The sequence below is a fragment of the Polyodon spathula genome, chromosome 22, assembly GCF_017654505.1.
Source record: "Polyodon spathula isolate WHYD16114869_AA chromosome 22, ASM1765450v1, whole genome shotgun sequence".
Classification (NCBI taxonomy): Eukaryota; Metazoa; Chordata; class Actinopteri; order Acipenseriformes; family Polyodontidae; genus Polyodon; species Polyodon spathula.
Window position 1 is genome coordinate 28,393,856 of NC_054555.1, and position 21,744 is coordinate 28,415,599.

Below are 21,744 nucleotides of genomic sequence, written 5' to 3' on the forward strand. Positions count from 1 at the left end.
AATCAGAAGCAGTTTTTAAGTTACCAAATACTGCATCGGCGTGTCCGAGAGGGATTCTACTGGCTGTCTGCAAGATACAGGAACATAGCAACATGTGAAGATTTCGTACCGCGTCCCTGTGGTCGATTCTGTAGAGCAGTAACTCTAGACTCGGCTGTTGTGGGAGCCTTGGGGATTGCGTCAGTTAGACCCAGTTCCTCTTTTCATGATTAATTACATCAGATTGATGGAGTCTCTGCTGAGACAGTATTGTGCAATAAAATATTAAAGTTTAATCAGTATGTTGGGATTCAAACAGTCATTTGTGCTTTTCTGCTTACTGGAGCTGTACATGTCACGGCTGTTTCTGTCGTTTGGCAAGAAGGCTTTCTTATATCATTCATGTGTAATTGTTTTATTACATTTAATAGGGTTTTTCTTTAAATACCCTTTTTAATAAGATAAGCTATATGTGTATTTGAAAGAAAAGGAGCATGCTAAAATGTTCTTGAATTGACGTTGTGTTATAGGCTGAAGTAAATATACAGAATGTCGTAAAAAAAGTCAAGCAGCCACCAGGTATCTGCTGTTAAGCTTATATATTTATTATTATAATCTCATTGTGAATTAAAACAGTGACGCGCATTCACGCAGACGTGTAGAGGCCACTGGCCCTCGTCAATGCACTAACAGAATTGTGTTACTGCACTGATGAAAACTATGTGTGTAACAATCATGAGCCAAGTAAAAAGATTCAGACTTGCTGTCAGGCTGAACACGCACAGGCACGGAGAAAAATTGTGCAGTGGTATATTTCAGCAACTCGATTGCCAGTCGAAAATGTGTTTGAACTCAAGTTGTCCATTTGAGATGCCAAGAAAAAATTGCTTTAATTGCTTGTGTGTCTCCGGCCTTAGACCTGTGCTATGTGGAAGATCTAGATATTTTAAAAAAGTGTGTGTTTTTCCTTCGTTGAACGATTTCCCAATAGCACAGAAATCTGCCGTAGGGGAGGGTGGAACATGTTATCCTCAAGTTCCAACTCATCCCCTCTCCACCGCACAGCTCACCCCTCCAGCTGTGCTCTGCACCCTCTGACCCCTTCAAGGGGAAGTGTGTGTGCTCGTCATGCAGTAGGAAGGGCAGGGCCTGTATAAATAGCGCTTCCTGCTGTACGCCACAGCTCTGTTCACTGAGTAAGAGTGTGTGAGTCATTTAGTCAGCCACAACAGCTGCTAGAAGTTTCTGTCCTTGCTTAACTGGGCTGAAGTTTGGAAAGGACTCGGGAGAACTTTCTCTGTGTGGAGCTTGCTAAGCACCCAGCACCCTCTGCCTTCCTCAACTGTGTGTGACTTTAATATTTCAAGCTTTAGAGATCTTTTAGATCAGTTTGCTAAACCATCAGAAAGGTTAGTGGTTAATCTTTTTTGTTGTTTGTTTTATACTGTAGTTTTTTTAAAGCTAAAGTGACTTTTTTAGTAATACAGATACCTGCGTGTAATGTATAGCCTGTGAAACATAGTATAATAACATTGAAACAACAGAGACGCGTGATCATTTTAGTCCAGTCTTTGATACATGACGTTTTGAGAGGGATCCTCTTAGCGGTTTAGAGAAAGCTGAAAGGAATCTGAAGTCTTGGGTATTGCTTGTTTTTCTACTAACAGCTTGCAGTTTCTCCTTGTTTGTTTTATTCTGTGCTACCCAGCCATGTGTTGAATTTGTACCTTTTATTTGGTGACGTACTTTTTCAGCTTAGTGAAGAAATGACTGTTGAAAGTGAGGTGATGCACAAAGGCTAGCTGTTCATGTGATCTTTTACAACTTCCTTTGGATGAGGCATAAAACCGAGGTCGTGTTGGAAGTGACTCTGCAGCAGTTGTTGTTGATGCATAGTTCACACCCTTAGTCTGTGTTAGTCGCTTTGGATAAAAGCGTCTGCTAAATGACTGATAATAATAATAATAATAATAATAATAATGCGAGTCGTTGGGTGGGTAATGATTCAGACGTAGAGGTGTCTGAACGGGTTCCTTTGAAATCGAGTGCATGGCTCTTGCCGACGATCCAGATAGAAATATCAGGGATCCAGTTCCACAGAGTACTGTTCAGTTTAGTAAAACTGATCGTTAAAAACATTCATTTCTGTCAAAAATACATTTGATAACTAGAATTGATGTGTTCAAAAATGTATTACAGCATTAACAGGTTGTTGTTTTTAAATTATTATTTGTATTTTTTTTTTTTTTGTATTGTATTTATTTCCCTGGAGAATAATCCAGTCTCAGTTTTATATGAAGAGATGAAAACTCAGATGGGTAATTCAGACTAGTCTCTCTTTGACACAAAGGGATGATCGGTTCTTCTTCAGACTGGCTTTGGGTAAAGTGAATGTGCTGCATCTCGAGGGGATCATTCGGCAAGACAACCCCAAGCAGAACACGACGAGATTTGGGCTGTCTAAAAATGTAACTTAACCCCAAGCCGATGGGGTCCTAATTCAGCTTGGGATCCTGACATATACACTGACCTGTTTGCACATACCATGTGATTACAGATTTTTTTAAATTGTAAGCTTTGTTAAATTTGTAATTAGCATTGTTCATATACAAGCACACAATGGCTTTCACTGTGTAATAAAACTCTTACTGTGCATTGGAGATTATTGATTATTTTGTTAACGTTAATTGTAAAGGTTGGTTTCACAGGTTTCACAGTCAGAGCATCGTTTAAGTGTCATATCTTATGCACAGTCTCTGGCAGATATTTTTCCTTTGCATAACGTGTTTTATGTATCCTCCAGTTTCCACAGTCTGTTATTTACCCCTCCACACATTTACATGTTTTTAACAATATCTTTGGAACTGGAACCAGAATGAGAAATCTCAGAAATCTCCTCAAGAGCACCTCACTCTTTAGAAGTTGGAACTCTGTGTGCTCTTCTGGTGTCAGCCTTTTGGTGTCTTTTGTCAGCCCTGTTGGGATGTCGTTGTGTGCTTGATGCAAGAGGAGGAGGGAGGGCGCCAGGACAGTTTGTACAGATGTCTTGCAGCAAACAAAAGAAACAAAGATATTGCTGGACTCGGGCCATTTAAAAAAGGAACGGTTGGTGACTCATCTCCAAGAAGAGGCTTGTCAAAGTCCCGTGCAAAAGTTCTGCAGTAGCCTTAAAAGGTCATTTAAGAGTTCCATTAAAATGAGAACGCTTCAATGAATGATGAAGCCTGTGTTTGATAAAGGCATCTCCAGTTACAGGGGCTGCACTGCAGCCTCAGCAATTCATTGTGTTCTCGAGTGCACTCATTAACAGCACCTGCTGGAACTGCAGGGCTGTAATTAAACTTTGCATTGCAGCATTCAGGTGGTAAGTATCTGCTATCAGTGCTGATAGAAAGGACGGATTACTTCATCATACTGCCTCCTGATTTCGGTGGTTCAGGGGAAGTGGAAAGGGGAGAAAAGGAGCAGAGAGTGAGAGGGTCAGATCTGGGAATGTGCCAGCCCCCTGGGAAAGAAACCCTTTGCTGGGGAGTCCATCAGAATACAAAGCAGAGAGGAAAGTCTAAATCTAGATCTTTCTTTTAATAGCTCACTTAAAAAGCTGTCAAGGATGCTTCTGTTGTTACTTGGGGAACGGTTATATCGGTGTATTTTTAAAAATGCATTCGTGTCTGGTAAAATGAGAAATTCAAATATCTAGAAAGAGTAGGAAGGATTATAGTAAAATTTAGTTTATTTGTAGGTTTTTGAAAAAAAAAAAGATTTGACTCCTCAGATGGTTATAATCTCACTGAGTGAAGCAGATTGTAGTGTTAAATATGAAGCTGCTTTTACTGTGGCATTATCCCCTGTATCGGCTTTCAGTGATCAATCAATCTCTCATTCATTCATTCATTCATTTATTCAGTCACAACTGCAGGGTCTGTTAGGAGTTGAGCACTGAACCTCCAAGAAACACAGGGAACGGTTTTCATTGCAAAGCAAAACAAAAAGTAGTTTAAAAAGAAAATGTTGTAGTTGGTGAGATATATATAATTTTTTTTATTATTATTTTTTTTCAACACTGTGAGCAAGTGCAGGGTTGCCTTCTATCGATTGAGGCTCTCTCATTGTGGACTGAAGCATGGCGCTGCCACACTGGACCACAGAGAGGGAAGAGTTTACAGGAATGTCTGTGCTGTGTGAGTTCATTGAAGGTTCATTCTGAGACACTAATGGACAATTTTACACAGCCTCTTCTTGCTTCCAGTTCAGAGTGGCCAGCAAGCACCCTCGTGGGCAGCCTCTGTGACCCTCCCTTGGAGTGATATCAGTTTGCATCGTATAGCACCCTATACAATATTCTAGGTGATATGCATTGTGATGGAGCCAGCACCCACGCTGGGCTGAAGGGGGTTGAGCCAGCCCCAACTCACACCACCGCTAAGCAGTCCTAGCCAATTAGGAGCAGTGCCAATCCCTTCAGTGGACACATCAACCTTGTGCTGGGCACGCGATTCAGACATGGGCAGACAGAGAGGATTATTGTGAGCGGTTTGGATCTGGGATGAGAAATAAGACTCCTATTGCAGAGCAGTTAAACCCATTCCAGGTTTTAATACAAGCTTGATTAGCCCCAGTGTATAGGTAACAAGCTCAGGTGTGTCTTATTAAACTCACAGTGAAACCAGGAATGGCTCACACTGCCCTGCAACTGGAGTCTTATTGCTGTCCCTGTGGAGTATTATACAGTAGTTCTGTGAAATGAGTTTCCGAGGTCTCGGCTGAGTCCCGTCACAGAAGCCCAGCACGCTATTGCAGGCGTCCCTCGAACCCATGGCCGGGGGGGTCAGGGAGGGGGAGCGAGTCAGATCACTTTTCAGTGTGTGTTCACTTCTTTGGGTTACTGAATGGGGATTTTGCAGGTTTGTCTTGCATCGGGATACTGTATTAATGAACTGCAGGATAACATTGTTATTTTAAACTTGAGTTCTCATTAGTTTAGCACACACTGGCAAGCTGTAAATAAATTAATAAAACGCTTAAAACGGGTTTTTCGAAAACCCTGTTCAATAGTTGTTTTAAAGTATGAAATAATAAGTTTAAGTTTACTGTTTTGTATTGTCCAGTACTGAATGTAACACTCTCTTCAATGCTAGCCTGACTGCACCAAGCATTAGAGTAGAAAGACACATGGAGAGACTACAGCGTTAAATCTTGGTTATCCGTCTGAAAGAAGTAAAAAAGCAATGGTCACCCAGCTAGTGATTGCAATGAGCTCATCTCTGGCACGGCGGTTTGGGGAGATTGGTTTAGAGTCGTGGACAAACAGGATGAAGAGGCTTAAAAACACTGAAGGCAGTGGGGATTAAATAGAAAATAAGATGATATGGGCTCTTTCTAGCAAGACCCAGCCTGTGTTAGGATGCCTGCTTCAGACAGTTTAGATGCTGCGTACAGTGAAAGACTCACATAGTAGAAAGAGAGTAACAAGCTACACGGCATCATTCACCTACATTCAGATACACAGAAATAGTAACGCCCTGCCGTCGAGGATCTATAAATGCTGTTTGTTTACAAACACATGGTCCCTTGAGAGAGGCATGCAGGAGACGGTGGACAGCTGGCTGCTTTCACAGAATAGCTCATCTGTATTTATATTGTTTTAAGTTGCATTAAGAATGCGTAGTTCATGGGAACGTCTTCCTGATGAAACATCCTGATATCTTGGTAAGAAAGCGTCTGAAATCCGTCCTGCCCATTGGGAGTAATGGATTTTCATTTAGAGTACTGTGGAGTAATCTGGTTTTACTAACCCCTGGACTGTGAAGTTTCATATAACAGGTAATACCCAAGCACTGTGTAGGCAGAACACATCTTTAAAATCTTAAACAATCTACTGTAGGTTATTATTATTATTATTATTATTATTATTATTATTATATTATTCTGTCCTATTCTCTTGTTCTTTTGTAATGAGTACTTTCTCATAGAGAATTTCTTTTTGTTGCAAAGCCTGCCTGTCTGCTGTAGGAAATTGAAGTTTATTGAGGCTGCACTCTGTTCTGAGCCAGCCCAGGACAAAGCAGAGGAAGCAAATTACTGTAGTCAGCAGAAGCCTCTGGAGAAGCTGGGACCCAGGACTACGTCACACGCTTGAGTGTTGGAGGCTGAGCTTGCGGGGGAGAGAGCGAGAGAGAGAGAGAGGGGGGATCTGCTTCAGTCTGTGATCATGTGTCAGTCGAGTCTGCAGAGTCCGCCGCTGAACCCAGGGAAATGGTGAGATGCCGCAGATCTTTCAATAGTCCTCCTTCTTGCTGCTACAACCTCCGCAAAGTTAAAATTCATGTCCGGCGGGCGCGGCCCGACAGCTCCGGCCAGGCAGGGGAGGAGCGAGACCTGCAGGACAGAGAGGGGGGAGGCCGGGCAGAGGGGCCTGCCCCGAGCCGGAGAGCCCGCTTCAGGTACTGTAGCTGTGCAGAGTCCGTCTCCGTGCCTCCACGGGATTACCCAGCAGCAGCAGCAGCAGGGAAAAGCTTGTGCTTACCCTGATTACTGTAATCTGTGTGTTGGATTTGAACAGGGTTGGGTGGAGAGGGCAGGTTGGTAAGTAGAACGATAAGTTAGTTAAGGGAGCAGTGTGTTATCTGAGAGATTCTGTTTAATTCTGTTGCATGTTCTGGTGCTACAGGAGTTTTCTTGTTGGTGGGATTGTAAAAACCTTGTTTTTGTTTGTGTGTGTGTGTTTTAAAGAGGATGGATTGAGATACAGGGATGCTATAGTGCACTGATTGGCCAGGCTGTGTCTGCAGAGAAAGGGAGGGGGAGGGCCGTGGAAAGAGGGCAGTAGGGAAAGAGGAGAAGGGTCCGTCATCCCTCCCCCCCTCTATCTATCGCTCGGTATACATTGTGCACAGCCTGGGAGCATTAAGAAAGCATTCTGAGATGTATGTGGGAAATGCAGCAGAAATGCACTGGGGTAGGAAGCTGCTGTGGTGAGTAACATGGGTAGGAATAGCCCTGCAGAAAAGTAAACATTGTGTGCAACGCTAGTGCCTGCTCACTGGATTGTAGTGTGTGTATGTGTGTGTGGTTGATGTAATGGCATTGTGATGTCAGCTGTTTTCAGGGTGTCTGATCGCTGTTTGACAGGAAGAAAGCTGTGATTTGGATGTAAACACAAGCCGACCCAGAATGCTTTCTCTTCAGGAGAATAGCAGCTCGGCTAGGCTGCCTCTTTCTCCTCTAGTGCCAGTCTGTTGTTTTCCAGTTTGTTTGTGTGCCCAGGAATTAGAGGGTTAACTCTGTTTTAAAGGCTGGATGAGCAGAATTAATGCAGTCGCTTCTGCAGGATTTATCAAAAGATGTGAACTGCTTTACATAGCAACTGTAAACAAGGCTCTTGATGCTTTCATTTTAACTGTGACACCGGCATGCCTACAAAGAAAGATGCAGATTGAGTCTCAGGCACGGCTGTGCCTTTGTTGTCCATCTGTTAGGGTTTCTGAAACGCAGGCAGGCAGGCTTGTGTTTTCAGGCCTGCTGTTAGGCAGCGTAATGAATTCCTCTTTGGAGGCAGAGTTGAGGCCCAGTTTGATGACGAGGGGGCGTACAAAATGCCCCTTCCCTCGGAGCCTGAATCCAGCTCAGTGTGGGACATTCACAGCTCATCACTTTCAACAGGACATGACCTGGTTCACCCACGTACACTGTCCAATACAAGCCCTGTTCCAACACCTGCCTTCTTTACTGGTTCAGCCATTAATTAATTAATTAATTAATTAATTAATTAAACCAGATTCCTTTATGTAAAGTTTGAAGATAGTAAACATGCTTTTAGAACACATCAACAGTTTTGGTTTTTATATTTGTTTTTTTTTTCAATGCCATAGCCAAGGTGGAGCCGCCTGTTCCTGTTTCTGTGTCGCGCTTCCACAAATATTGGACTCTGTCTTCAAACTCTGTGGGGGGAGGGGGGAGAGGGGGGCACAGACGGTTGCTATAGTCCATTGTAGTTGCTATAGTCTCAAGATGATTTTGGCTCCAGTTTACAGGTAGTAAAGTAAAATGTCTAGTCTGGTACCACTTCACCCAGAGTACAGTTACTAAGGAGATGTATTGAGGTTCCTGTAAACTCCAGGGAACTGCTACCTGCTCTACTTACTTACTGGCCAGGGTGGGGTGAGGGTGGATTAAAATGGGATGCTTTAAATGAAGCAGTGCTGTCTACTGTACAGATACTGCTGACATGCTAACAACTATTGTGTGCACTGTGTTTATTAACCAGCTCCTCCCTGCACACATCTACACATGCTGCTTCCGTTCAGAGGGCTGTGCACACATCTACACATGCTGCTTCCGTTCACAGGGCTGTGCACACATCTACACATGCTGCTTCCGTTCACAGGGCTGTGCACACATCTACACATGCTGCTTCCGTTCACAGGGCTGTGCACACATCTACACGTGCTGCTTCCGTTCACAGGGCTGTGCACACATCTACACGTGCTGCTTCCGTTCACAGGGCTGTGCACACATCTGTGCTGCTTCCGTTCACAGGGCTGTGCACACATCTACACGTGCTGCTTCCGTTCACAGGGCTGTGCACACATCTACACGTGCTGCTTCCGTTCACAGGGCTGTGCACACATCTACACGTGCTGCTTCCGTTCACAGGGCTGTGCACACATCTACACATGCTGCTTCCGTTCACAGGGCTGTGCACACATCTACACGTGCTGCTTCCGTTCACAGGGCTGTGCACACATCTACACGTGCTGCTTCCGTTCACAGGGCTGTGCACACATCTACACGTGCTGCTTCCGTTCACAGGGCTGTGCACACATCTACACATGCTGCTTCCGTTCACAGGGCTGTGCACACATCTACACGTGCTGCTTCCGTTCACAGGGCTGTGCACACATCTACACGTGCTGCTTCCGTTCACAGGGCTGTGCACACATCTACACGTGCTGCTTCCGTTCACAGGGCTGTGCACACATCTACACGTGCTGCTTCCGTTCACAGGGCTGTGCACACATCTACACGTGCTGCTTCCGTTCACAGGGCTGTGCACACATCTACACATGCTGCTTCCGTTCACAGGGCTGTGCACACATCTACACGTGCTGCTTCCGTTCACAGGGCTGTGCACACATCTACACATGCTGCTTCCGTTCACAGGGCTGTGCACACATCTACACGTGCTGCTTCCGTTCACAGGGCTGTGCACACATCTACACGTGCTGCTTCCGTTCACAGGGCTGTGCACACATCTACACGTGCTGCTTCCGTTCACAGGGCTGTGCACACATCTACACGTGCTGCTTCCGTTCACAGGGCTGTGCACACATCTACACGTGCTGCTTCCGTTCACAGGGCTGTGCACACATCTACACGTGCTGCTTCCGTTCACAGGGCTGTGCACACATCTACACGTGCTGCTTCCGTTCACAGGGCTGTGCACACATCTACACGTGCTGCTTCCGTTCACAGGGCTGTGCACACATCTACACGTGCTGCTTCCGTTCACAGGGCTGTGCACACATCTACACATGCTGCTTCCGTTCACAGGGCTGTGCACACATCTACACGTGCTGCTTCCGTTCACAGGGCTGTGCACACATCTACACATGCTGCTTCCGTTCACAGGGCTGTGCACACATCTACACATGCTGCTTCCGTTCACAGGGCTGTGCACACATCTACACGTGCTGCTTCCGTTCACAGGGCTGTGCACACATCTACACATGCTGCTTCCGTTCACAGGGCTGTGCACACATCTACACGTGCTGCTTCCGTTCACAGGGCTGTGCACACATCTACACGTGCTGCTTCCGTTCACAGGGCTGTCCCCATGCAGGGAAACTGGGTGGTGATGTGTGCTTCATTTCTCTTGTATTTTGTGCAGCAGATTATCCCATCTGCACGCTTGTTACTTGTACAGGATGCAGAACGTTCAGTCTGCCACGCTCGCTCTGCCGAGATGAGACGGGGCAGGTTAATTTGCTAACGGAGAGGCAGTCAGACTGGAGGATTGCTGACCTACATTCAGGTGGTTGCTCACAGGGACCTGGCTGGCTGGCAGTTTAGCAGGGTTCCTCTTTAGACACCTGTCTCCATGCGCTGGTGTTGCTGAGCTTTTCATCTCGCTTGTAGAGCTGGCTGTGGAAACTGGGCAGCCCCTGATTCAGTGGAATAGCAGATCGCTGCAGTCTGTCTGCTGACCCGAGTCATGGAGCTCCTGTGAGGTTGTAGCCAGACAGTGAGTCGCGATGTTCGGCTGGGATAATCTTGAGCCTCCTGTTGCACTAATCGAATTGAAGACGTTGGAAGTAGGTTGGTGTGTAGTGGGAGTCTCTCCATTATAAAATGTTTTGCTGCAGTATAGCATAGCGAAAGCATCTAGCAAAATGTAGTGAAGCATGATGCAGAAGCATGCTATACAGAGGAGTAAATGCATAGCATACACATAGGAAAAGACTGAAATAATCCCTGTGCAATCTGATCTGATCTGTGTGTGTGTGTGCGTGTGATCCCACAGGTTACACTTCCCCCAGCTGGCTCTGAGACGCAGGCTGGGTCAGCTGAGCTGTATGTCCAAGCCTGCCCTGAAGCTGCGCTCCTGGCCTCTCTCCTTCCTCTATTACTTCCTGCCCTTCGGTGCTCTTAAACCCCTCTCCAAAGTGGGATGGAGGCCGAGCAGCAGGGTAAGTGTTCTCCTCCCCGGGACGCGCCTGTGTTTACTGTACAAGCGAGTATCGCTGCACTGCCTCTGTGTCTGCCTCTGTTACCCCAGCATCCAGAACTCTCACGCAGACCTAAACAAATAATTCATCTGCTTTTTTACTTGCTTAGTGTGCCTCGTTTCCACCGGCCAAAAAAAATGTTCTGAAGTTTAGGTTTGCCGAAGCTGCGGTTCCAAAGCCATGCGTTTTTGTTTTTTTGGTTGGTTTTCTTCTAGGTTCTGGACCTCTGTTTTGTACTGCTGTGAAACATAAGCACAGGTGTCAGCTGCATGACCGACATTCTGAGTTGTGTAAACATGCTGTTACATTGTCCCCGGAACGTTTGCACAGCAGGAAACCCTGAACTGGGAACAGTGGGATGCATTCTCCACTTACCCTTCTTCATTTGGGTTGGAAGTGGTCCGTCGTTGATTTAAGTCTGCATGTGCTCTGTTTCAAACACGAATAAGCAGCTCTGCAATGTAACAGGCTGCAGGTTCATATGCATAATTTGTTTCCTTTAAACACTTGTGCCAGAGTCTCACTTTCTAGTTAATAGATAGTCAAACAAATGAAGGCTATTTATAGCATGGCTTGCTGTGTGTGTCTGTCTGTGTGTGTGTTTGCAGTGTGTGTGTGGGTCTGTCTCTCTGTGTTTGCAGTGTGTGTGTGTGTGTGTATGTGTGTGCGTGCGTGTGTCTGTCTCTGTTTGCAGTGTGTGTGTGTGTGCGTATGTGTTTGCAGTGTGTGTGTGTATGTGTGTGCGTGCGTGTGTCTGTCTCTGTTTGCAGTATGTGTTTGCAGTGTGTGTGTGTTGTGCTCTTGCCTCTTGTCTCAGCGCTTGTTGTGTTCCAGGTCGCCCTGTACAAGTCGATCCCCACACGCTTGCTGTCCCGGGCGTGGGGCCGGCTCAATCAGGTGGAGCTGCCGACCTGGCTGCGGAAACCAGTGTACAGCCTGTACATCTGGACCTTCGGGGTGAACATGAAGGAGGCGGCTGTGGAGGAGCTACACCACTACAGGAACCTCAGCGAGTTCTTCAGAAGGAAGCTGAAGCCACAGGCCCGCCCCGTCTGCGACTCGCACTGTGTGGTGAGACGCTTCATCTTTTACTTGCTAAACACACGAGTGGAGAGACCCTGCTGCCAGTGCTGCAAAACTGTTGTGGGATTTTATATGAAAACGCCTTGACGAGCATTTCTCTAATGTTCATTTAGTTATTTTACAGCTTGGTTTTGACTGTCTTTTTTTGTTATATCATACCTCTATATAAGTTTACCATAGTTAAAGCATAGCAAAGTATAATAAAGCACACATCGCCCTTCGTGAAGCAAATTACGGAACTCTCGATATCACTTCGTTTTCATACCGTCCGAGTATTAGTTCGGGAAAACCAAGTTCGTCCCTTTCGTTTTTATACACGACAGAGTCGCTCCCCCCTCTCTCAGCTCTAGTGCAGAGAAGTCGAGTGAAGATTAATTTTTGACAATAAAATGAGAACCTCACGATTAGAGTAATTATTTATTTCTTAAATTATATATATATATTAGATATATATATTATATAACTATATATATATATATCTAAGATCTTTTCTGCAATCATTATGTATTGTTTGAATTGCTTTGTGTTTGATTAATAATAATAACTAGATACAATAAAATGCTTCTATGTGCATGCAAAATATATTTGAGATTTCGGGTGACTTTTTTCACAGGTCACAAATATCAATTGGTCTTTATTTTTCTTTTATGCAATTTAAACTTGAATTTGTCAGCCTGTCAATGGTGAATGCATTCAGCTTGAACTGTGTGTGAGAGAAACGTGCTGAGAGAATTCACTGCCTTACTGCGGCCGTCACAGACATTCTCACCCTGAACCGTCAGATTAGACCCGTCGAGCTTGTTCAATTAACCTAATGCGAGAAACAGTACAAGTGTGCCACCTTCATAGTAATCCTGCTAATCGCTCTTGGCTTTCCGAAGCTTGTCCCTGCAACGTGTGTGACCAGACCTAGCAAACTACATTGCAGTGAAGCTATATCTGCGCTGGTGAAGACAGTACTGGGGCAAGCCTGTATTTCTCCTAACGTTTTCTCAATATATTCTGGAGTGTCTTTGTTGCCGTGTGTAGCACTCTGATGTAAACCTCAAGGGTTAATGCAGACCACGATGCTCTTTTAGAACCAGGGCAGTGTGGTCTGCATTAACCCTTCCCGCCAGGAAAGCGTGCATGGTCAGATATAGAGGGTAGACAGGCTTGCATGTGCTGTGCTAGAGTGTATGGCTGTGACTGTGGGTTTGAAGTGACGGGGGCCAGATTTGATTTCTTTTATCGTCTTCTCTCTTCCAGATCAGCCCCTCGGATGGCAAGATCCTCCATTTCGGGCGGGTGAAGAACTGTGAGGTGGAGCAGGTGAAGGGAGTCACCTATTCCCTGGAAACCTTCCTCGGCCCGCACACCTGGGCAGACCTGAACATTAAGAAGAGTAAGCATGTGTGCACAGCGGTATGTGGAGTAACCACAGCACTGCAGGAACGCTCGGTGCATGGAAAAAGAGAACCTGAATTCAGGGTTCGAAACAAGGCTCCTGTTGCATAGCAGTGTGATCCATTCCTGGTTTTACTAGGAGTTTAATAAGATACACCTGAGCTTGGCATTTATACACTTGGGCTATTCCAGCTCGTATTACAGTCTGGAATGGGGGGAAACTGCTATGCAAGGGGAGTCTTATTTCCATCCCTGAAATTAAGTGGTTAAATTAGTATATATACAGTAATTTTCACAGGAATAAAAATGTAATATTGTTTTATTTAAAAAGTAACATGAATTCCTCTTTTAGGCTGTGCTCCTGGTTTTCAGTGTGTATTCTGGGGTATTGGTTCCGCAGGTGAAGATGACACAGGCTCGTTCCAGGATCTTCTGGTAACGAAGGAGGGTAACCAGCTGTTCCACTGTGTGATCTACCTGGCACCTGGAGACTATCACTGCTTCCACTCTCCCACAGACTGGCGCGTGGCACACCGACGCCACTTCCCAGGTGAGCCCTGCACACCCCCAGCTCCCAACAACACATCATCGCTTACTTTACACAATAACCTGGCTTTATAAAGCATCTGCCGTTATTAATAATAACAGTAATAATAATAGAAATAATTAAAAACAGGAAAGAGATGTTTTAGCTACACATTTCACATGAGTGCTGCACGGTACTGTTTAAATAAACTGCCGTGTTGGTTTGAAAGACAGCTGCAGGCAATCGAACCCAAGACCGCCTTTACCAAAGAATCCCAAGATCTTTGCTGCCTGAGCCACAGAAGCAGTTTCACTTGCCCTGGCTCTGCACCACGCCCTAGCGAAGGCTCTGTCAATGGCACAGCACCCATCACTCTGTAACTGTGTCTTTTAAAATCACTAATCCAGACAGCCATGTCTTGCTACCCTAAAACAATGGCTCTGAAGTGAAAGTGATTACAGGTGTGGGGAGGCGGGCTTTTGCTTGGGTTGATCCTGCAGTAACTGAGCGGATCATTGCACTGACAGTCAGGCGTGTGCGGATTGCATGCCAATGCAGTTGCTGCGTCTTCATGTACGATTGCACAGCGTTGGTACCTTTTTAAAACAAGTTGGATGTGTTTTAAACTCTTTGACACGTGATCTGAGATGAGAGCCAGCGCTGCTGCAGTAATGACAGGGAAATAAATTGCCTTTTGATGCAATGCAGGACCCGGTCAGCAAACCCCACCGGCTTGAGCCCAGAGACTGCGAGTAGGAAAGAAATGTCGTGTAACAGCTGATGGGACCCCAGCAGGGAATGCCATGGTCAGCAGAAAGATGCAGAGTGATGTGTTTAGTTGCAGCTGAGAGAGCTGATTCATTAAGTCCTGCAGGATTGCACGGGAATGAATAACTTCTGTTTCAACAAAGGGCTTCGTTGTGTTTTTTTTTAAATGTAATTTGCCTTTTGTCTGCTGGATCTTGGCTTTCCCTGGGTGGTGGTTAAAATGTTCTTTGTGCAGCAGGATTTAACAAAAAAAGAATGCAGATTATTTATAGCACTAACAAAAGAAGAAAAGACCTGACCTTTTTCAAAATGTAGACTATCCAGTGCTCCTGAAATGTATTTAATGTCTGTAAAATATATATTTATACATATTGAAACTAGCAGTTACTGGACTGTTAGCACTGTTGAAAACCTGAAAAAAATCTGTTCTCTGGTCTACTGTATCTGTCAGGAAGATCACCCAGGAGGGTCTTTCCATTGCTGGCAATGCAGTGCTTTCAACCCCAGGAACGTGCTTTGTATGCAGAGTGATGAGGAAAGCCAGCCAGCTTTGCTCCGTTCATTTTGAGCAATGAAACTGAGCAATGAGATTCTAGAATGGACGCTTTCAGAAAATGAGAGCGGTCTAAAAAAAAAAAAAAAAAAAAAAAAAAAAAGGTTTGTTGCCAGTAGCAGCCGTTGCCAGTGGGTGGTTTGAATGCACAATTGGAGCATTTCAGAATTTATTTGTTTTAGAGATCAGAAACGTTGATTGCATTGACACACTGCAGGAAGTATAATACACCCACCATCTCTCCCTTAATCTGAATCAGGTTCGTTTCTTCACTGGAGTCGTGTCCTTGTTTTATATTTTAAGTGGTTATTCAATATGAAGTCCCCATCTTGCAAAAGTCAGTTTAACCCTTTCATGCATATATTGTTGAAAGTAGCTGCTGAAAGTGTGATACACAATGAATATGTTTTTCATTGGGGGAAAAAAAAAAAAATGGTCATCTCTTTTTTATATGCGGCCCCATATGAGGTCGCCTGCATGAGAAGGTTAATTGAAACGTTGGTCCCAGAACCACTGATAGATGAGTTGTTGCAGTAAGGCAAGGCTATCCTCTCACTCTGTCTCTGCAATGATCTTCTCCTCTCCTGCCCCGCTCACTGCAGGCTCCCTCATGTCGGTGAACCCTGGCGTTGCCCGCTGGATAAAGGAGCTGTTCTGTCACAATGAGCGTGTGGTCCTCAGTGGAGAGTGGACGCACGGCTTCTTCTCGCTCACCGCGGTCGGGGCCACTAATGTAGGATCCATCCGCATTTACTTTGACGGGGTGAGTAGCAATATGACAACTAAAAACATCTCAAACTGGAGTTCACTGAAGCTGTATTATGCACACTGTCCAGTACCTAATGCCACAGGTATATTTTCCAATAAGACTGTCACTCCACTGTCGTCTCCTCCATCCACCTCTTCTGTTCTGCTGGCTGTTAGTCTGGAAGAGCGGAAGAGGTCTTCAATTACGTTTGACCTACAGATTGTCGTTTTTTCGACCTGCACAAACCCCTGCTTGAATGTGTGCGAGTGTACATGTGAGAGTGAACCTCTTGTAACTTGTGTTTTATTAGGAGTTACACACAAACAGCCCTCGCTACAACAAAGGATCTTTTAATGACTTTAGCTATATCTCCAACAACAACAAAGATGGGGTGACCATGCGGAAAGGGGAGCACCTGGGGGAGTTCAACCTGGGGTCCACCATCGTCCTGCTCTTCGAGGCCCCCAAAGACTTTACCTTTAACATCAGCGCTGGGCAGAAGATCCGCTTTGGAGAAGCCCTCGGGACCATGAGAGGGAATGTAACGGATGCGGAAAAGGACTCCGAACGGGACGTGTGAGCTGCAGCAAAGAGGAGCGAGAGACGCCAGACTACTGGAAGAGTTATTATCTTCTACCCAGGACCGGCATGAATGTACTTGAGACAACATGCTGCTTTTTACATTCTCTCTGTCTCTCTCTCTCTCTCTCCTCATCGCTTGCTATGATGAGAACAGTGCCAGTAGTTGCTTCTATCAGAGGGAAGTTTTTTATTCTTAGTCACACTGAAAGATTATTTTTTCCACCCTGTTTTTTTAAAATCCCCACAAAATTGCATACACTGTAAGCAGCACCTTTTATAAAAACCCACAGAAACACGCACACAGGAAAAGAAAAAAACGTTATGTAAATCAAGTTCGGAGCCACAATTCTCTCACAACTTTCTTCACACAACTTTTTACTAATGAGTTGAGTCTTGGCTGGAGACCTAGTGGTGGTCAACAATCCACTAGTTTAAAGACACAGTGCTGAACTCTAGTACATGTCTGTTTCGTTTCCTTGTCGTGCCAAAAAGGTTGTACTTTTTTTTTTTTTTTTTTATAAGGGGCTGTTAATCTACACAGTATAGGCTTTTGTTTTGCTGTTCCATGTGGAAGCTATGTGATGACATGGCTTGTCAGTCTGTCTTGTTTGCTCTGTCACACTTAAGAACCTGGCTGGCCACCAGCCACGCACACATACACGGAACTCGAACCCTGACAGAACTCTACGCATTACCAGTGTCTCCTGGCTTGATCACGCAGAAAAATTACAAAAACAAGGGGCAGGTTGATGCTAAGAACTTTCTAGGCTGAGTAGCTCCGACTAGAGAACCCACTGGGTGATTTCAAGTTAGTTATGCAGTATTTTTTATATGTAATGTAAAATACTTGAATCATGTACTCATTTAACACTGCATATGTTTTAAATAAAAAAAATGTCATTAATACAAATTTAAAAATGCCTATTCTTAATTGGGTTTTGTAAATTTTCATTTAGATGGTTTTCATTTGCATTATTTTTTGGGTTCTGAAGAATTTCAAAAAAAAAAAATAGTAATAATAATCTAACCTTATAAAGAGTCGGGGGACAATGTGCAAATATGTATTTTTTATTTAAACAGTTTTAAATTAGGTAACAAATAATTTAGCATGTCAAATTTACAATTTCCATTGTAACGTCCATTGCGACTGCGTTCCCAGCTCAGTCCTGAAAAAGCTTGCTTGTTGTTTGTGATGGAGGAAGGCAGGGAGGTCACGCTGCCAGCATGCTGCGAATCTCTTTAATCCGAGCAGCGTGCTGCTCAGTCTGAGGTCTTTCCTGCTTCAGCCTCTCTCTGAGAAAGTGGAGAACGGGTTTAATAATGATCACAGGGTCGGAACTGAACTGCCCGTCTAAATAAATATCCTTTTTATTTAGAGAGATTAACAAAATTAAAAAGAAATGCTGACTAGCTGCAGGAGAAACATCTTTCTGCTGTTATTAACATGCATAAAAAAAAAAAATTAAAATGTGTGTGTGTGTATATACACACACACACACACACACACACACACACACACATGTACATTCTATTTAGGAATTCACAGAACCAGGGATAGAATTATGACTCCTATTGCCTAGCAGTTTCACCCATTCCAGGCTTTACTACGAGAGTGATCAGCCACAGTCTATAGGTAACAAGCTCAGGTGTGTTTTAGTAAAAGCAGGAATGGATCAATCTGCAATGGGAGTCGTATTCTGCAGGGATGGAAATAAACTCTTGATTGCCTTTGCTCAGAATGCATTGTGCATCTCTCGGATTCCCCGATCCTGCTCTTACTTCCTCCAGGTCCTGCTGTATTTGCTGGGCTTCCTCTCCCTCCTCCTCCTCCTCCTCCTCATTTCCCTGCAGCCGGGCTCTCAGCATGTCAGCCTGTTTGTGCCAGGTCCTGTACAACAGAAGAAAGTATAGAAACACACACCAGGTGATCCACTGCCGAAGCATTGCCTGCTGAAGATTGTTTATTTGTAAGCCCTGAGCTGTGGGGAGGTGCAGGGAAGCGTGCCCTCAGGGTTTCACTGATTGACTGATTTGAATGCATTGTAATGTAAAGCTTGTATAAAAAGCTGAAATTAAGTTTAAATGAAGTTGATACTGAAGAAATAATGTCTGTGTGCTCTGTGATGCGTATTGCTCAAACGCTCAGCACGAGATAAAGCCAGAAAATGAACGGTAATCTGATCTGATGACTCAGGCAGCCCGTTGTGTATCAGTGGCTCTGCTTTAGTTTTAATTACATTCATTCATGGATCATATAACATGTTAACAGCCTGCTGAGACAGAGAGAGAAAAACAAATCCTTACTTCAGGTTTAGCTTGTCGTCATGGAAACGCTGCATGTCCTGTTGGATCTGTTGCAGTTCCGCTTCTAGCTGCCGGTCGCAGTCCTCGCTGTGATCCCCACCCCCTTCCTCTGCTTATTACACAAACAAACACAAGGGCTTTGAGCAAGGTCAGCTCCAGGGACACTGGCCTAGTCTTTAACTGTGCACTCAGATCGGACTGGATAAACAGAATGCCAAGCGGTCTGGACATTTCACTGGTACCTGTGCATCATGGCTCGCCAAGCTCCTAGCAACACCTGGAGTGGCTCAAAGTGCTGTGCAATGGGATCCCTGCGTATGCCACACTTCTGTGAATGGCATGTCACGTACAGAGCGAGCTACCTGTACCCCTCTGTTCCTGACAGTGTAGGTAGGAATAGAAAAGGGCCCAAGTTCTTGACCTATAGTAGGTGGTGTAACCTTTGCTAGTGCCTGGAGGAGTCTGAGGCTTTGACACGTGGAAAGTTTAGTGCTCTATCTACCATTTACGCAATTACTTGCAATGCAAGATCATTTCAGAGAACAGGTGCTAGCACTTACTGACTATCAGCATGTGTTACAATCTTGTGTGTGTGTATTAGCCTCTTGGTTCATTGAATTGCCTAAGCTGGGTGCTGATAGCTTCCAGCTGAGACCTTTCTGTTTGCTGACAAACGCAAATCTTTCACAACAACACAGCTGCTGCTGCTGCTGCTGCTTGTTTTTCATGTAAACTCTTTAAAAACATCCCTCCCAGGAAGGTTCTATTGGAATACAAGAATGAACAGACATTGTTTCAGTGTGAGCACAATAAACGAAAGCTGGGCAGACACAACATTGTACTTTTCAGTGTTGGTGTGCATCTGCTGTATCAAACAGAGCGAGCGTGTCTCATGAGTGTCGGAGGGGGGTGCGGAGGCGCACTTGTGTATTGGCAGCATGCCAACCATAGGAAGAGTGCAGGTCTGTGCTGCACTGTGTTCATCACCTCCAGTCAGGCTGGAATGCCAGACATTGATTTTCCAGCGACCTTCGGTTCTAGCCTTGGGTCCCAATTCAATTAACCTTTCTGCTGGGGGAAGGGAAGGATGTTTTATAAAAAAATACACACATATATCTGTTTTGGCACAGTAAAGCACTCTGAAGTACATCCTCATGCTGCATTGTACCAAAGCGCATGAGGAAGCTCACGCCTGCTTTCCTGTCCTCCTGTAAAGGAGAGCTCCTATGAACACACATAGCCAGAGCGACCTGAATGTGTGCTAAGTGTTTCATACCCGTCCTCCTCAAAGCTGAGAGCGCGCCGGCCTCTTTTCACAGTGAAGACCTCTGGAGACAGCAGCTCTGGGGTCTGACCTTTACTCTCTGGAAGGAAGGAAAAAAAAAAAAAAACAGGAACACTTTTGTTGGGCAGCAGCACGTATGTTTAAAGCGTGTTAAACTTTAGCACACGTCCTTATCAGAATTTATATATATTAGATGTAACTAATTGTGATTTCACAATGAATTCCAATGAAGTATATTGCTTGGACCTATCATTTTCCCATGGCCTTTACTCTCGTTCACAGGGCAATAATTAGATCACTTGGTTTTACAAGGTCAGTCGGCACAGCTGAAATATCTCTGGGTCAAAAGATGACCAGGTCACTAGGGGGTTAGTTTCTAATAATCTCAAGCATTACCTCACTGCTTCACTAAGATAAGCCTCTCTGTGAGATTGCAGAGGTGTGTTTGTAGCTGTGAGAATACGGATTTCTCATCACCAGTCCCATCAGTGCTTTAAAGACCCTGTTTAATTTATTTAAACCCCCCTTTCAGAGCCCTGTACGCAGCCAGCAGCCTAGAAGAGGTGAGCTCCCCACGTGTGTGTTTTTATTTTTGTTACAGGTCACTGTATATATTTAGTATTTGTTAAAGTTCGAGACTCGTCGCTCATTGTTAATTCCTCATGCACTCTGTCTTATCGTTGTGCTTGAATAAAGCAGCTTTGGCGGGTTTTTAGACTGCACACAGACATGGATTTTGCCAAGTATTCCTCCTGGTCCTTCAGGGTCTTTAGGAAGACTGAACCAAACCAAAAAAAAATCTACTGCAACAGAACTGTAACATACACGCTCTGTAACACTGAAAGAGGTTCAATTAAAAGCAGGCCAGTATTTGTAGTGCCCTGGAGCGGTACACATCGCATACAGCTCTGCTTACTGTAGCTTCCATCCATCCAGGACTCTGTGCAGCAGTTTGTGCCTGCAGTGCGTCTCCACCCCGAGGATCACCCTCCTCTCACTTTCACATACTAGAATGGCAGACAAAGGTCAGGCTTCACATGCACAGTCTGCAGGATCTGCTCTTCACACTTCAGGCTGAACAATTGCCTGCATCTTTATCAAACTGTATGAAGCAATGGCTTTACAGAATTAAAACAACTGCCACATGGTTTATGTTAAACTAGGCTGCCCCTCCTGCCTAGAAACGGTACGGCATGGCAACACAGCTGCCAACAGCAATTTGTTCAAAACAGATAAAGCTGGGAATCTTTTCTCTGTGGCTCTGTCAGCAACCAGACAAATGGACAATTAGATCGGACTTCTTTATTAAAACCTATACTGATTGATTAAAACAAGGCCTGGCACAGTACCCATGAAAGCTGTAACACTATCTAAGCTTGCAATCTTATAGCTACTGTACCTGAAGAGAATTAAAAAATGAACAGAGAACAGAATGAGAAATAGCAGCACCTTTATATTGGTCCCGTCACATTTAAAAATCTTACGCGAAATTAACTAAATGTCATTTTAAATGTTATCTTTAACCCTTTCATGTATGAAATATTGAAATAGCTGAAAAAAAGTAGTTTCAAATTAATTTTTTTCCATTCCTTTATATGGAGAAAAAAATGGGTCAGGGGGAGGGAAAGAGAGAAGGAGGGAATGAGAGAGTCCTCCAGAGGTGCTTAATAGACTTCTAAAACATCAAACTCAGAGTTTCTGCAACCAGGGGTTTAATAAGACACACACACACACACACTGGCTTCACTCTTACTGTAGCGTGGCGCTGCTGGTGTGCCAGGTTACTCTGGAGTTGACCGAGGC

At 44.7% G+C, this 21,744-nt stretch overlaps 1 protein-coding gene and 1 long non-coding RNA gene across 6 annotated transcripts; one reads left to right on the plus strand and one right to left on the minus strand.

Annotated features, from left to right (window-relative positions):
• The first annotated feature begins 1,298 nt into the window (after positions 1-1,298).
• Positions 1,299-17,262, plus strand: pisd (phosphatidylserine decarboxylase). 5 transcript variants are annotated; one of them, XM_041222679.1, is made up of 8 exons: positions 1,299-1,388; positions 5,974-6,422; positions 10,502-10,667; positions 11,541-11,777; positions 13,038-13,173; positions 13,576-13,725; positions 15,625-15,785; positions 16,081-17,262. In XM_041222679.1, the coding sequence occupies exons 2-8, from the start codon at positions 6,235-6,237 to the stop codon at positions 16,348-16,350; spliced, it is 1,308 nt and encodes a 435-aa protein (XP_041078613.1). In that variant the 5' UTR covers positions 1,299-1,388; positions 5,974-6,234; the 3' UTR covers positions 16,351-17,262. The 5 variants fall into 5 exon arrangements, with proteins under 5 accessions (XP_041078613.1, XP_041078615.1, XP_041078614.1 ...); XM_041222681.1 differs by having other exon boundaries at positions 5,974-6,237; XM_041222680.1 differs by lacking the exons at positions 1,299-1,388; positions 5,974-6,422 and adding an exon at positions 6,450-6,953.
• On the minus strand, positions 17,084-20,513 carry LOC121296839. The gene is made up of 2 exons (XR_005947101.1): positions 19,933-20,513; positions 17,084-18,768 (listed from the first exon to the last, which is right to left on the minus strand). It is a non-coding gene; the product is annotated as an uncharacterized LOC121296839 (long non-coding RNA).
• Between the last annotated feature and the right edge of the window lie 1,231 nt (positions 20,514-21,744).

What these genes read in the sequence shown, in the direction of transcription:
- pisd (XM_041222679.1), top strand. Translation starts at nt 6,235, where the DNA reads ATGGTGAGATGCCGCAGATCTTTCAATAGTCCTCCTTCTTGCTGCTAC. An exon ending in GATGGAGGCCGAGCAGCAGG is followed by an intron (nt 10,668 to 11,540) that starts GTAAGTGTTCTC and finishes GTTGTGTTCCAG; the next exon opens with GTCGCCCTGTACAAGTCGAT. An exon ending in ACACCGACGCCACTTCCCAG is followed by an intron (nt 13,726 to 15,624) that starts GTGAGCCCTGCA and finishes CGCTCACTGCAG; the next exon opens with GCTCCCTCATGTCGGTGAAC.